Genomic DNA, 14,753 nt, shown 5'->3' on the forward strand with positions numbered 1-14,753 from the left:
TGCAGGATGCTGAGCAATCTGGACTCTACGGAGTGCAGTACAGGGGAATATCAGTACGGTAGAAAGTAGTTGAGGTGATCGCCATTTTTGGTGGCCATTAAAACGGACCCTCGCTAGTGTCCCCATAGAACAGCATCAAAGGAAGTTGATATAGCAGAACACAGAGTATGAGCCTGCGATGAAATGGTATCGAAGCCCCATCTGTGCTTTTTGCTATGCAGGGTTTGGAGAGCGGCAGACATGGCCTGCCGGACGTATCCTCGGGTTCCATAGAACTACATTATCTGATGTTTGTGCCCAATCCCAGCCAAGAGGGGCCAATGAGCCATGCGATGCGTGAGCACTGGAAACATCGACGAAGGAAAGAGGACAAAAAGATTGAGCGGTCGCGAGCAGGCCCACTATTACGGCCTGTCGAACCTCAGGATAACAATAACGGTTGCGACAGACAAATGGATAACCACCGAGAAAATGCACCAAATGCAACTGCAAGACCCAAGGAGTTACAGATCATGTTCGTACCCAATTTCAGTAACCAGGGAGTAAGGAGCCACGCGATGCGTGCACACTGGAAACATCGACGAAGGAAAGGGCAAAAGAAGATCGAGCGACCAGAACCACGTCCCTTGTTACCGCATATGATATTACAGGATAGAGACAACGGCCATGACACAGAAACGGACGATCGCCAGGGGAAAGTACCGGGTGCAGTAGAAGCTGCGCAACCCTGCCCTTACAGTGTCCCAGAAAACCAAGAGGTTGATCTAGGCACACACGCACAATGTCTGATTCAGAATGACACACTCGGCCAAAACCCAGGGAACTCTTGGGATATCGGCTGGAATTTGGATCCGTTCCATTTGTTTCCCGTCCATCTTACTTCTTCACAGAAAAGGATATTCCACCATTGTATGTTCAGAATAACACTCGAACCACTGGTGGCCGTCATCGCTTATCTCGGCTTGATTATTATATTCTAGGGTTAAATGTCCATACGATACTGCGGCTAGGTGACTGGCCAATTGCAGATTGTATTAATGATGTTTGGATCCCGTTAGTGTTTTCGAATGTGTCCGCATTTAATACGCTGCTAGCCTGCTCTGCCGCACATCTTTCTTCTTTAAACGAAGCCATACAGCCAACGGAGGCATTGATGTTCAAGGCTCAGGCCATGAGAATAATCAACCTGTGGCTTGGCGATCCAGTTCAAGCGTTGGAGGACAAAACATTTCTTGCTGTATCCAAAATCATCACCTTCGAGGTATGTTGGCACACCCTGCCCTAGTCATATTTGTAGCCATGGCCCCCAGTGTTGATATTCGATGCACACTTGTCAGAGAAGATGGGGTTCGGAGTATGAGTGGAATATTCATCATGACGGCCTGCAGAAGATGCTGTTCTTGCGAGGAGGCCTAAGTACATTTGATGGAAATAAACCCTTGAAACATTTCCTTAGCCTGTAGATGCCCCTGCTGCCCCTGCTCGGATGTTGGCTAACCATCCATATAGGATTCTTCTGTTGGCTCGGCCATCTTGGTTTGGTTGTACAAACTTTCTGCCAAGGGTAATCGTGCATCCTATTTGGCCCATCCTGGAGTCTAGCGGGTGGGAGATAGCTGATGTCAACACTCCCCGGGATCTGTGGCTTTACACTCTCACCCAAGAAATATCGACATTAAGTGTTCTTGAAGGTTGCGATTCGTATACAGCACTACCTGCCGTAGTGCTCTTGCTCCGCCGTTCTGCGCAGGAAGATTCGCAGCTGTCCACTAATTTTGTATACATCAGCTGTCTCATTGTCTTGATTATTATTATCTGTGACGTGAAGGTTGCAAAAGAGGGATACAGAGCGACGCAACCATTGGATGGAGATTTTGATGACCTGCTGCCTTTGGATCGGTTCCTCGAGAGCGAGAGGCATACATGGTACGATTCTATTGCAGGCCTACACGCAGTTTTCTTCGGCAGCAGCCGCGACATTAGTATATTTCTACAAAGAAGTTACTGGGTAGAGACGGAGGATATATTTGGTGGTCATTGGAATGCAAACGCAAGAATTGGTTTTGTTGGGCTTCTCTTGAGCAATCTTAATCGAGTGATGGGGCTATAACGTGGAAATTTGGAATATAATTAAACCGACGAGAGTATTGTCATACGAGGATAGAAAGAAACATGTGTTTGGAAATTTCGGCGGCAATGGCTTGTTTAGAGCCCGCAAGCTGTCAAGCTCATAAGAAGGTCATCGATAGTATTGCGTGCCCACAGGAGAACAGTGCTATATCCGTACAGGGCAAGGGTTGTAGACTAGATATATGCTACGCAGATCTGGACGATGCCCTTGAAATATACTCAGAAGGTATTCACTTTATAAGTTCATGCCAAATGCCTCGAGCACGTCACATATAGTCGAAGATCGCAAACTCTTTCGTGTGTTTACGTTGCGCCTGGTACGCATTCGTGAGCAGGAATCGACCGGGGCTGCACTTTCTATCCTCAGTTACGAAGCTCGCGAAGTGACAAGGCCGCCTCAGTCGTAATATACTGCCCCGATGGACACTTGGGATTCTGCATTGCCTGGATCGCGGGTTAGTTGTCGGTGAATATAGCGCACCTGTCAGGGGTGGCGCCTGTAGCTTGCACGTTAAATACCATCGGCAGTTCAAAGACTATCCCTCTGGGTTCTGTTGCATACACTGGAGGGATGAAAGCTAATGTACTCATATAATAAGTCCGTTTAGTGCAGATGCCATCCATCCATCTGGAGCGTCGAAGTCACCGCCGTCGCCCCGACGTTCTCGAATCATTATAGGGTGATCGGTCAAATCGTTGTCAACCTTCAACAAAGCGTACCGGATAACTCACACAGCAACAACTATCTACTATCCAACACGGGCTGCCAGAATACTATATCCCAACTTGCTAATCTAGGGCGCCTCACACTCTAGAAAATGTTCAAGCGATATCTATCTACTAGCCATTACCAACTATTTAGTACTACACTCACCATGTCCTGAACTTCCATCGTCCTTGTCTTGTGTTGGACGTATGATCTGCGGTATATTATCCTGTCCACAGTCCTCATGTATGTTTGGGCCTGTTATTGCGACCGTTCGAAACACAGACAGAATTCAAATCATAGCTGATCTTTGTACAGTGTCTAGCAGCTGAGGTATGTCTTTCCCTTGAGTAGGTTATGCCGGACTGTTGATGCGTAGTCCGGAATGGGGGTCACGCAGGCCTGATAGATCTGTCTCATTTGGCCGGGCCGGAGCTGTCGGAGGTCCGTTAGGGTTATCTTGGTTAGGTACGACGTACTTCGGTAACTAGAATCCACTTAGTGATCGACGGCGAAGGGTTAACCCGAAGGTCTGAGGAGCAATAAAAACAAATGTATTAAGCAAATAGCAGTCCAATGGAGAAGGATCATGTCTATTGAATACGTATATCATAGGTAGATTAGAACGCGTGAGCTAGGCGCTGCAATGTGACAGCTGCCAATTTAAAGATAATAATCTAAATAGGAAAATCAATACTAGCCCTCGGGGTTCAAACAGGATGAAATAGTTGACTATCGAAACCAGTAGGCCATCCTAAAACATATGGATACCTGGTAAAAAAGATGTCTGAAAACGCCTTAATAAAGGCCAGCGGACAACTGCGCAGATACGACCTCTTTCAACACAATAGTATCCAGCTACGGGATCATTATACCAGAAATACTTTAGCTAACGGCATACTCCTAAACATAAATCGATGTCCAATGGCAGATCTGTGGGTAGCACGTCCATATATATCCTGAGCGCCTTTCTTATATTGCTTGCTATCGGCTGTGCAATGTTCGTCGGATGTCTCGAGAGAGATCACTTGCCAATACTGCATCTAGCATACTCTCTGCTCATGTCGGCCCGCCATATTGGAGTTCTCGACCATAACATGGATAGAGGCCTAAACCATAGGGTTGACAAAGCGAAACGCAGAATCGTATTGGATGATCTCCCCCTCCATATTGTATACAGACCACATGTCAACAACAGCCAGCGCACTAGAGCCAATCCATGCCGTGTCAAATGTAAATACTGTCTTGGACGATACGATATCTCGACTTGCAATAAAATGCGTAATGTTGTATGAGGTCGGGGTCCTAGAAAGATCACAGAACTCGGGATGTGCCAGAAGCCCGACAAAGTATTCATTACTTTGATTCCGGCCATGGAGGGTTCGTGTACCATCAACACAGCCTTGCACCTGTAAATATTAGTTTATGTAACTATAACTCGAGCCTCAAGTCGGACTCTTACTGTTTCTGCGAACACAGAGCCATTCATGGCACTGGACTGTCCCGACACAGCCTGGTGAAAAATGCCTTCCCACAGCGTTCTTTCCAAGGCCCAGAGCTGCTGCACAGAGAGATACCGCTCTGCCGTAACGTTGGCCGTGAGGAGAGAAAATATGATCAAGAGAAGCATTATGATTCACAACGAATAATGATCTTGCCTTAGGAACTGTTGGGTATCAAGCGCTTTAAATAAGGCAGCCTCGCGAAAGAAAATACCGAAGCTTTGTAACGTGAATATTCTGTTAATTTACCACTTGTGGCGCTCGAATTACCATGGGAGGTTGTCCAGACGAGCGATTAAATGCATATGACCATGTTGATGACACGTCCCAAACAACACATCCAGCTCCAGCGGTTTCCTAAAGACTGGTATGGTCTATGTCTAACCCGTTATTTCTGTGTTGAATCGATAAATTGTATCCCTTGCATGGGTGTGAGGTGGAATACTGCAGAAGCCCGTGTCATGAGCAACCCGCAGTATCGGGGCGAGGAATATAACGACTAGCAACAAGACGAGTTGCCTGGTATTCTCATGACTTAAGGCATTGATATAAAACCAAGAATGGCGCCAACGTCAAATGTGATTGTCAACCAAATAGCGTGCTGATATGCCTCTACTCAAATGTGATGCTAGGAGGACTATCATGATGATAGTGTGGACATCTATGATGAAAAGGTCAGAAAGCAAAAAAGGCACCTGGCCACGGCCTTGGCTCAGCACTACTTCCAACTTGGAGGGTTCTCTAGCCACATACTTTCTGGGAATAGTACATGTCTAGGGCTGTAGGATAAATGCGACCCACATGATAGGCAAAACAAACATTCCAGGTCTCGGCCATGCAAGGTTCTCCAAGTAAAAGTATCGATCCGCACAGTGGTTACGAGCTTCTTAGGATGAGGTCCATTTTTTATCCTACTATTGGCCAGCTACACTTTCCTGGACTGTGTAGTGCGGCTGAAGATGCTCTGGTAACGGAAGCCTTGGATATTGTGATGTCCACACGTTATGTCATCACAATGCAACTTCAGCCGCACATTTCGATTGATCAGGAAAGTGTAGCTGGCCAATAGTAGGCAGAACAAAAGGACCTCACCCCAAGGAGCTCATAACTACATAGGTCTAGAATGCACGGAGGGTACGTAGTGTCAGAAGCAGGAAATTGGCAATTTATTAGTCTGGTAGTGTATATTTCGAGCTGAATTATGGCCAATAGCGTCACAGATCCAGGGGGGATTATACTGGACCAAAGGCCACCTTTGGCGACAGGGAAACCACCACTAGGGTGGCAACCCAACTCCCATTTGGTATAGCAAAAGTAATGCTGTTATATTTGAGAAAGTAGAGTGAACTGACAGGATGATTCCAGCCAACGTGAACGGTTGTTCCTCTCTCCTATACCCTTATTCCCTGACACCAGTGTCTGATCGGTTCCGTCACCGGCGAGAGATACCTTTCCACACGCACTGGCTATTGACTCAGGCAAAATACCAACAACAGAGCGGCCAACCATGAGATTTCTCAAGAACCAGGATGATAAAAGCTATCTAGTGAAGCCAAAGAACGAATATCAGACGGAATCCGCTCTGCCCCCTAGTGCGACACGTCGAATACCAAGAATCTCAAGCATCCTGCCTAGTCTAACGCATGCTCGAGGAATATTGAGAAACCTGACAAAACCTGGTCTTCAGCAGACACTAGGCCAGGCGAGAGACCAGAGTTTAAAGAAAGATCCCCTTGGCCGCTGTCACTTCCTCGAACTGCCCACGGAGTTACTACTGGAAATTATATCTTTTCTACCTGTTATATCCAGAGCATGTCTGGCACTCACCTGTAAACGACTATTCGGAGCAGATGGACCGGTGTTGTCCTCGAACTCGCTACACTTCGACCGCGACTTTGCCCCTCTGTCCCACTACCACAGAAAGTGCACCTTTGCGACTACACGGTGGCAGCTTTTGAAATTCCTGGAAAATAGCCGATGGCAGGTTTGCTCCAGGTGCTTAATGTTACACCCTCTGGCCTCCTTTCCTCGGAACGAACTGGAACACAAACCCGAAGAAAGAGTGTGTGACTTGGGTGATCTGGCTGGTATAGTCGACTTATGTCCATGCAAAAAACTGACATTTCGCGGACTTATGAATCTAATTAACCTCTTGGTGGTACGACGGCAGACTATAACATCATTGGAAACCGTGTGCGGCCCTGGCGTCCAAGGTCGTTTTTGCTGGCATTCTTGCCGTACCATGTACAGGTCTTCTGAAATCAAGATAGAGATTTTCCCAGAGCTAGACGCAAACGGTTCGCTGAATATCAAGACAGAATATCAGCTATATATGATGACGGGGCAGCTGGCAAAGGAACCGTATATGATACCGCGCCTCGCATGCCCACACCGATCAGTTGACCAATGGCTTGCGAATTATCTACAAGCTTATGAGCCATCTCATTTTTCTACCTCTACGATTCAAGGCTTAATGAAATGTGGTATTTGTACTACAACATTGAGCTATTCTAGCATTCGGCTCTCCCAGAGGGAAGGGGAGGCAAGGGAAGTTGTCTACTGTTTCACCACCAACAGATACTTTGGCTGTAGAAGCGTATCCACGCTGGGCCAGGAATGGGCTGCTCAACAGATTCACCCTGGCAAATAAGTCGGCCGACAATTATGATTGCGGTAAACTATGTTCTCAGAGTCCTGATGATTATCTCTTGATGTTAAATTCTGTGTATGTAAACCTCTACCCATCTCGCAACGCTCAGAGCTACCCCCATCGCCCTCTAGCTGATGATATACGACCACTTAGTATCTTTCTTTTTGCACCAATCGTCTATTGTCACGCCCACAGCACAGAAATTAGAGGGGAATCAATCAACAAGCGTCGTGTTAGCGTGATTCGTTACTTATTCTATGACTCATTACAAATGATATGAATCCACTGATATACCCTAACACTGCTGCATCTACAATTGCCCGCCCTTTAAAGTCTTCATCCACACACTTGACCCAGCGGATTTCAACACCATGACACCAAAATGGCAAGGCGTACGTCTCCTTCACGGAATCCGAGCCATGGTTTGCGGTCAAGGGCCCCGCTGTGATTCTCATTCCAGGCTGGCCACAAACAGCAGAGGCGTTTAGTGATATTTGCAAGCCCCTTTCAAAACACTATCAGTATTTCGCTCTCGACCCCCGGGCTTAGGTGAATCGCTTCCTCCCCTCAATGGTTACGATACTGCGAACGTGAGCAAAATCATGGCCGCAGCTATTCACGATACATTGAAAGAAAAGCAGTACCATCTAGTTAGTCACAATGTGGGTGGATGGATTGCTTATCCTTGGGCCGCTCAATTTCAATCGAGAATCAAATCGCTCAGTATACTGGACGTGTCAGGGCCGGGTTTTATGCCCCAGCTTCAATTTCCGCTACCTCACCAGACCAACATGCGTCTTTGGCAATTCACATTCAACGCGCTTCCTGAATTACCCGAAATTCTAACTCGCGGTCGTGAGTGGGAGCTACTAACCTGGTTCTTTAATTTGAAGACGGCTCATGCGGATGGTTTACCCAAAGACCAATTTGAACGCTACGTCCAAGCCTATTCGAGACCGGGAGCAATGGGTCGGGGTTTCTAGTACTATCGAGCTTTTGAAACAAGTGCAAAACAGAATCTAGAATATGCAAAGACACCATTCGAGATCCCTGTCTTAGCTTTGGGCGGTGCTAGTTCCGTCGGTTCAGGTATGATTCACTTGGTCCAAAACTTCGCGACCAATGTTTCCGGGGGCGCTATTCATAATTGTGGGCACTTTCTCCCCGAAGAGTAACCGTCTGCTGTTGCGCAGAAGCTGCTGGGGTTTTTGGAGGCAAACTAAACAGAGTGAAATGCCGTGGCTATACACAAGCTAGCAATGCCATATCTTTTGGCGGCAAGCATGGGTCAAATAGTGTTAGCCATGAGCGCAAGGATGTTGTATATTTGGGATTTTGCCAAAAGCCACACTGCAACAGTATAACCAATTCTTGAGTAATTTTTGATATATAATGTAAGGAGTGTATTCTAATAAAAGTTCCCTGTTGCTGAGCTGTAAAGCCCGACCTGACCCTGTCGTTGTATTTCTTTGCGCCGAGGGACAGCGGTAGGTTACTGGCATCCTTTCTTCTTCCTCCCTATTTATCCACCATAACACAGCACTTGCAAATGATATTTGTTGTAGCACAATGGACAAAAATATATGGGAAAGTAGATAGAGGTATACCCATGGAATGTAGTTAGGGATAAGCTTTGTGCAATTCCGCTGTTTATTCGTTAATGTCCACTATCTGCAACTCCACTTATTCCAATGACTATGAAAAATACTTGCCAGCTTCATGAGAGACATGACGACAACCCAGTAAAGAGAGTAAGCAGTCTTGGGGCAGGTAGACAGTTGCTTGAGATAGGAAACTGGAGGAAAAGAACGTGTCGAAGAAGTAAAATTAGGCAATTCTATTGCAACAACGCCGAACATCGGGGAGGAACTAAATGATATACGACCCACCCTCTCCTCATTTCCCCAGGCCCCTCCTATTTCCCCTCCATTCTTCACCATACAATTCAGATTCTGTTCACACAAAAGAAGGAGTGCGAAAGTCAAAATGGAACCCCTCTCGCCGCCCCCAGCCCTAACACACCTGTTCACTCTTCGGTGTGCTGTGGACCCTCCAATCGAGATCGGGAATGGTCCCTACGGTCGACGTCGCTGTGTACCCATTAAATCCGGTACTGTGCGAGGAAAGTATCTGAATGGGGAGGTGGTTCCTGGCGGAGCGGACTTCATGTACGGGGCAGGATTGTCTTTCTGTTATCAGAGCATAGCATACTAATGGATGAGATCTAGGTTGGTTGAAGCGGATCAAACAACACACGTCAATACGAATTATGTCCTGAAAAGTGATGATGGAGCTTATATTTACATCCGGTTAGCTTCTATTCCGCGTCTCTGTATGGTCAATACTGATCTTTGGGTGACTGGCAACATATAGGACGGAAGGAACGCGCTCCGGGCCTCCTGAGGTCTTGAAAGCCTTGATGGAAGGAGATGGAGTGGATCCCAACCAGTACTGGTTTCATTTGCATATCAAGCTTGAAACCGGACATGAAAAATACAGATGGATGAACAACCGAGTGATTGTTGGGCGGGCCACCAGAGCCAAGGGCGAGGTTGCATATGATGCGTATTTCTTGGAGAACATCGTTTGATGTATTGGTTCTATTCAAAAAATCTATTAAGTATTCTATGGTATACTCTCGGATGATGGCAGACATGATACAATGCATCCGTCAAGATAGAATTTATTATTACTGTGCCGCCCGATTGCGCAGCAATTCGGCCAGATTTACGTACTCCCCTTTGCTCGCATTCTGTTGCGCGAGCACTTCATCTACAATCTCGTTGGCCCACCGAATCTCGGTATGACACGGACGCAACTCGGCTAGTCGCTGACGGAGCCATTCAAGCTGCGCAGGGTCGTCTGTTTCGAGCGCCGCCACCATGATTGGCCAGTGCAGGCGACGCAAGAGTCGTGGCTCGGACGCATATTGCTTATGCGTAATCTCGAGGATGTTGCTCAAGGCGTGCCGGTGAAGTGTCCGCGGAGACTGAGACGGGCAGAGTAAGCGCCGATGGAAAAGAATCTGCGCGTAAAAAGTGCTAACAGCCATGTTGATCGTGTTTAAAGTGCGTCGCATGGATGCTGGACCGGCGAATTTGGCTGTGATGAACAGGTCGGAGAATTTCTGCAACTGTTAGGGTTGGTTTCGTTCCGAACAAGGTATAGGGACATACATCTCTGACGGCCATTATGTCGTTAAAGAAGGACTCCGCCTGGTAGCCCGAATCAGGAACGTTGTCGAATAGCAATTGCCATGTTCGATTCCGTAGCGACATGCCCGCATGTAATAGCTCCAAGGCCCGGTAATTCTCCATGTCATCTGATACTTCCTGGTCTGGGTATTGCTTCCCCCAGAAGCATCGACCCCACACGCGGGCGCAGCGATATAGTCGATCCGGATGTAGCGCTGGGTTGCCGGACTGGAGCACGTAGTCGTAGAGTGATTCGGCCAATCCCATGGGCTGACAGCTCGCATCGATGTACCTGAGGCAAACATTAGACGGGCTTCAAAGGGAAACCATGATACCTACAGAATCCATAATAATAGTTGCTCGGGAATGAATGACACCCGGGATTCCGACTCGTTCGAGTTTTCGGATTCCATCGACAGCAGCACATTATTCACATCCTTGATCTGAAACAACTCTGGGTGAGACTCCAGCAACGATTTCACCCCCTGTAGATGTAGTTGCAGATGCCTCACGCAATGGCCATACTGCCATTCGTACGTCACCATCAGAAACATGGTCGCAAAAATCGCCTCCAGCTCGGCGGGCGATACCTGTCGCGGGGAGACCAACGACTGGCGGAATTCCTTGACGGCCAGCCCGTAGTGATAGCGACCGTGATCTTCCGCCGTGGGCCGGCCGGGCGTTCGCACGATGAGGCCATTGCGGTGCATGTCACTTGCGGACAAGGCGAGAATCATCCGCATGATTATCTTGTTCGTGGCTGCCGGCCCTTGGTACAGATAACAGAAACTGCTCCATTGCCACGATTTCATGTAATAGAACACAAGTGATGACGACGGGAAGTATTGGAAGTATTTCTGATCATGTTCGGAAAGCACCAACGAGTTGGCACACGCGAGGTCGGTTCCAGATAGCGGTGGATAAAGCGGCGGGGGCCGGGGGTACGGGGGCACACCGAACCAGCCTGGAGATGAAATCGACCCGATGGGGATCCCCGTGAGGTCGGGGGTAGTGTCTGAGAGGTGCCATAACGTGGCAGGAGACGTCACGGAGGGTGGTTGAGGGCTCTCGATCGTTGAAGCGGCGAACGCAGCGGAGGCGGCGACATCACGACTCGGCCATCGAGGCTGAAGATGTCGCGCCGGAGTGACGGACTTGCCTCGTTTCACTGGCACTCCCCACTCACAGCTGAGTCGCAAGTTGAAACAGCGTTTGCAGACAGGGCGCTCTTCGCCGCATTTCACTTTTCGACGGCGGCAGGTACTGCAGCCTGGGCGAAGTCGCGGTTAGTTTGCGTGTGGAAGCGGGAAGCCGAGCATTCCGTAGCAGGCTCGGGGAATGTATGCACAGATGGACGTAGGTATAAAATACCTTTCTTTGAGCGAGGGGCGTTCCGACCCGACATGGATTGAAGAGCCCACGCTACAAAAAGAAGCAATCAGCCGGGAGGCATTAGCAACGAGTGGATGCCAAGTAGTAGGGCAACCGGGAAACCATCTGAAGGTTGTCGGGAAAAGTGACGATAGAGAGGGAAAAGCAACGCCGGAAAATCGAGAAGATCTGATAATGCTTAGTCAGCGACTTGTCGGGCCATCGAGAGACCGAAATATGGCGAGTTCTCCCTTGAGATCTCTATTGATTTCCGTGGAAAGCTTTTCTTCGTCCGTATTCGGCGCTTATGCATGTGTATGAGCAGCATGGCACTGTATCCATTCCCGGTGTGAGCCCTAATATGCCCCCTCTCTCCGGCGAGTGAGTAGTCGTACTGCATCGCCCAGCAGCTATATATGTTGTGCAGTATGGTTGGATTTCATGGTGGAAATTTATATACTAGTACTCGAGATCTAAAGCGCTAGGCCTTAGTCGAAATGGGGACTTGGGTATCATCGCGGCACCAGTCTTCTTTCTAGTCGTGGTAGGTTATATTTGATGCTACTTTCTTATAAGTTATCGTTGCCGTTTGCAGCATATCGAACTATTCAGTGGACAGATTTCGCGCTCTATGTTACTTGATATTCTTGGATAGTATTAAGTATTTTTTAGGAGAATATGAAATGGCTGTGAGCCGGTCTGCTAAGCTTGCCCTTCTAAAGCGGCACATTCTACAAAAGCCCGGCCCTATAACCCTAGTTCATATCGATGACACGAAGCGAAGTTGAGAATAAGTCTGTGTTGCATAAAACCATTATTCGTGTCAATCCTACCTAGACGATTACATGCAGAAAAGATCATGCTATAGTCCTCTCACCTATATCAATCAGTGTTACCCATACGATCAGGGTCGAATCATATAACATATTTATCATCCATATGTGCTATAAAAACGATACGCCCATTTTATTCCTGGATACACTTTTCCCATTGTGCCTTAGCCTGCGCAAATAAAGCTTCGTCCGTGATCATTTCCCATCCGATCATGGCCAACGATTTGCCCACAACAACTGCCTCAACATGAGCATCATCAGTGCCAGCCGCTGCTGCAAACGACGGGTGGTGAGGGAACGATCCGTCCGGTCCCGGTATACCAAACATGGTATGGAGGGTGGGCATAATATAACTGACATTGCCTGTTGTGGTTATTAGTGATTGACATAACCGATAACGAGTGAAATGTAGAATACCAATATCGGAGGACCCAGTTAAGACTTTCTCATGGCTCTTCAGGACATTTCGATCGTAGCTACCCATGTGGGCCTGATAACGTTCACACAGGGTGTCGTTTATCTTAATGTCAGTGTACAGCTCATCTCTATTGCATATATTAGCTGAAGTCCGGGGAAATACTTGGGACATCGCGTCCGTACTCTATGGTCTTAACTTCACATCCCGTCGCCAATGCACCTGCCTCAATGCAGTTGCGCACCTTGATCATCAACCGATTCAAGCCTTTCAGGGTCGGGCTGCGAACCTGCCAATAGGCCTTGGTATAGGACGGGATGACGTTGGCTACCTTAGGAGTATCCAAGAACGCACAATGAACACGTTCATCTGGTTGGAGCTGTTGCCGTAGGACGGCAACATTATTGTAAGAGGTTACCAGAGCATCAAGCGCATTGACGCCTTCCCAAGGATTGCCACCAGCGTGGGCACTCTTTCCAGTAAATTCACAGTGAATCTGTTTGCGGGCATTCATCAAGACGCCACCCACGCCAGTGGCTTCAACACCGGGAAAGAGCTTCTCGGGACCAGCATGCCTACACAGAGTTAGGAGGCTATGAAGATCGAGAGTGAGGACACATACGCCATCAAGGAGATATCAACACCCTTGTAAGCCCCGGCATCGATCAGTTTAGCCTTCCCACCGCCATTCTCCTCAGCCGGTGTGCCTAAGAGCTGAGTACGACCAGGGATCCCATACCGCTTCAGAAGAGCAGAGAGTGCCAAGAAAGCAGCGACACTGCTGGTTGTGATAAGATTATGGCCACAGGCGTGGCCTATGTCGGGTAATGCGTCATATTCAGCGTTGAAATTGATCAACCGTCCGCCAGACCCACTGATGGCTTCAAACGATGTGTCCAGTCCATATGCGTGGCGAGTCACAGTAAAGCCCTGTGCTTCAAGGAAGTCGCAAATCGCGTCGTGAGCTTTGTACTCTTGATATGCTGTTTCTGGATTGGACCAGATCTATGCAATGAGCGATTGTACATAAATGACGTCAGGAACAAAAATATACCTCTCGGTTTAATTCTCTTAAGCTTGTTTGTAATGACTCTAACGCCGCATCAACGGATGCCTTAATATCTGTAATATTAGGCTTGCTTTGCAAGATTGTCATGGTTGCAGTTTGTGATGTCGGTATGTGTATTCGAGGACAGCTGTCCGTTGCTCAACGCTAGCGAACGTCATTATAAATATGTTCGTCTACAACACCCTAGACAGTATGGCTATGGTTCTAGGTGCACTCAAGAAAAGAAGGAGTCGGCGTTTCGCCTCAGAAGACCCTTTGATAGGAGAAATCGCCGAGGTGATTGCCTATCATGCTGCACGTCGCTCCATCGCCTGCACCCCACATGTTGGGCTTGCTATCATTGTCCTTATCTGGTAAGAATAAGCAGGCTATCAGGAGGGAAGACTGGATGACTAACGGTATGATGCCTGATGCCTGTTAAAACAAGTGATAATTCTCATCATTATCACTGGCCCGTCGGCAGATTACAGTCTGTCCCTGCCCCAATTTGCCGAAGCCAAGAGTGGGGATGTGGATATCAAACAGCCCCAGTCCTCGTGTGAGCCACCTCAGGTTTCCAGATGCATGCTCTCCGCACGATCGAATTTGCGGGGTAGCTGCAGCAAGGCCTGTGAAATGCCAATTGAAGTACTCCAGATCCACACGATAAGGAAGCGTGCTGATAACCTTCGCCAGTTTGGGTTGGACGTTTGCCGAGCTCGGGGCGGACATTGGTGGATTTGCCGACGAAGCCCTACTTCATATCCTACCCAGTGGCGCGGCGGTTCTATGGGGCGAATCGTTGGACTTTCACCGGCAATTAAGTGGGTTCGCCATGGATTTAAACCTCCAGGATTTCATATGGACCCACGGTATTGGGTGCCACGCTAACTAGGGCATCATT

At 48.1% G+C, this 14,753-nt stretch overlaps 4 protein-coding genes across 4 annotated transcripts; 2 read left to right on the forward strand and 2 right to left on the reverse strand.

Moving 5' to 3' along the window:
- Positions 1–215: 215 nt before the first annotated feature.
- Positions 216–2,110, forward strand: ABOM_000392 (uncharacterized protein; the record flags this gene model as incomplete). The annotated part of the gene is made up of 4 exons (XM_022527522.1): positions 216–909; positions 981–1,261; positions 1,338–1,459; positions 1,510–2,110. The coding sequence occupies 4 exons, from the start codon at positions 216–218 to the stop codon at positions 2,108–2,110; spliced, it is 1,698 nt and encodes a 565-aa protein (XP_022394884.1).
- A 6,864-nt stretch (positions 2,111–8,974) lies between these two features.
- On the forward strand, positions 8,975–9,578 carry ABOM_000393 (DUF3237 domain-containing protein; the record flags this gene model as incomplete). Its single annotated transcript, XM_022527523.1, has 3 exons — positions 8,975–9,156; positions 9,217–9,297; positions 9,362–9,578. The coding sequence occupies 3 exons, from the start codon at positions 8,975–8,977 to the stop codon at positions 9,576–9,578; spliced, it is 480 nt and encodes a 159-aa protein (XP_022394883.1).
- Positions 9,579–9,677: 99 nt separating this feature from the next.
- On the reverse strand, positions 9,678–11,587 carry ABOM_000394 (uncharacterized protein; the record flags this gene model as incomplete). Its single annotated transcript, XM_022527524.1, has 4 exons — positions 9,678–10,115; positions 10,165–10,474; positions 10,522–11,452; positions 11,554–11,587. The coding sequence occupies 4 exons, from the start codon at positions 11,585–11,587 to the stop codon at positions 9,678–9,680; spliced, it is 1,713 nt and encodes a 570-aa protein (XP_022394882.1).
- Positions 11,588–12,519: 932 nt separating this feature from the next.
- ABOM_000395 (M20 family metallopeptidase) lies at positions 12,520–13,957 on the reverse strand (the record flags this gene model as incomplete). Its single annotated transcript, XM_022527525.1, has 5 exons — positions 12,520–12,749; positions 12,804–12,931; positions 12,987–13,376; positions 13,424–13,806; positions 13,856–13,957. The coding sequence occupies 5 exons, from the start codon at positions 13,955–13,957 to the stop codon at positions 12,520–12,522; spliced, it is 1,233 nt and encodes a 410-aa protein (XP_022394881.1).
- Between the last annotated feature and the right edge of the window lie 796 nt (positions 13,958–14,753).

The sequence above is a fragment of the Aspergillus bombycis genome (assembly GCF_001792695.1).
Source record: "Aspergillus bombycis strain NRRL26010 chromosome Unknown contig00001, whole genome shotgun sequence".
Lineage (NCBI taxonomy): Eukaryota > Fungi > Ascomycota > Eurotiomycetes > Eurotiales > Aspergillaceae > Aspergillus > Aspergillus bombycis.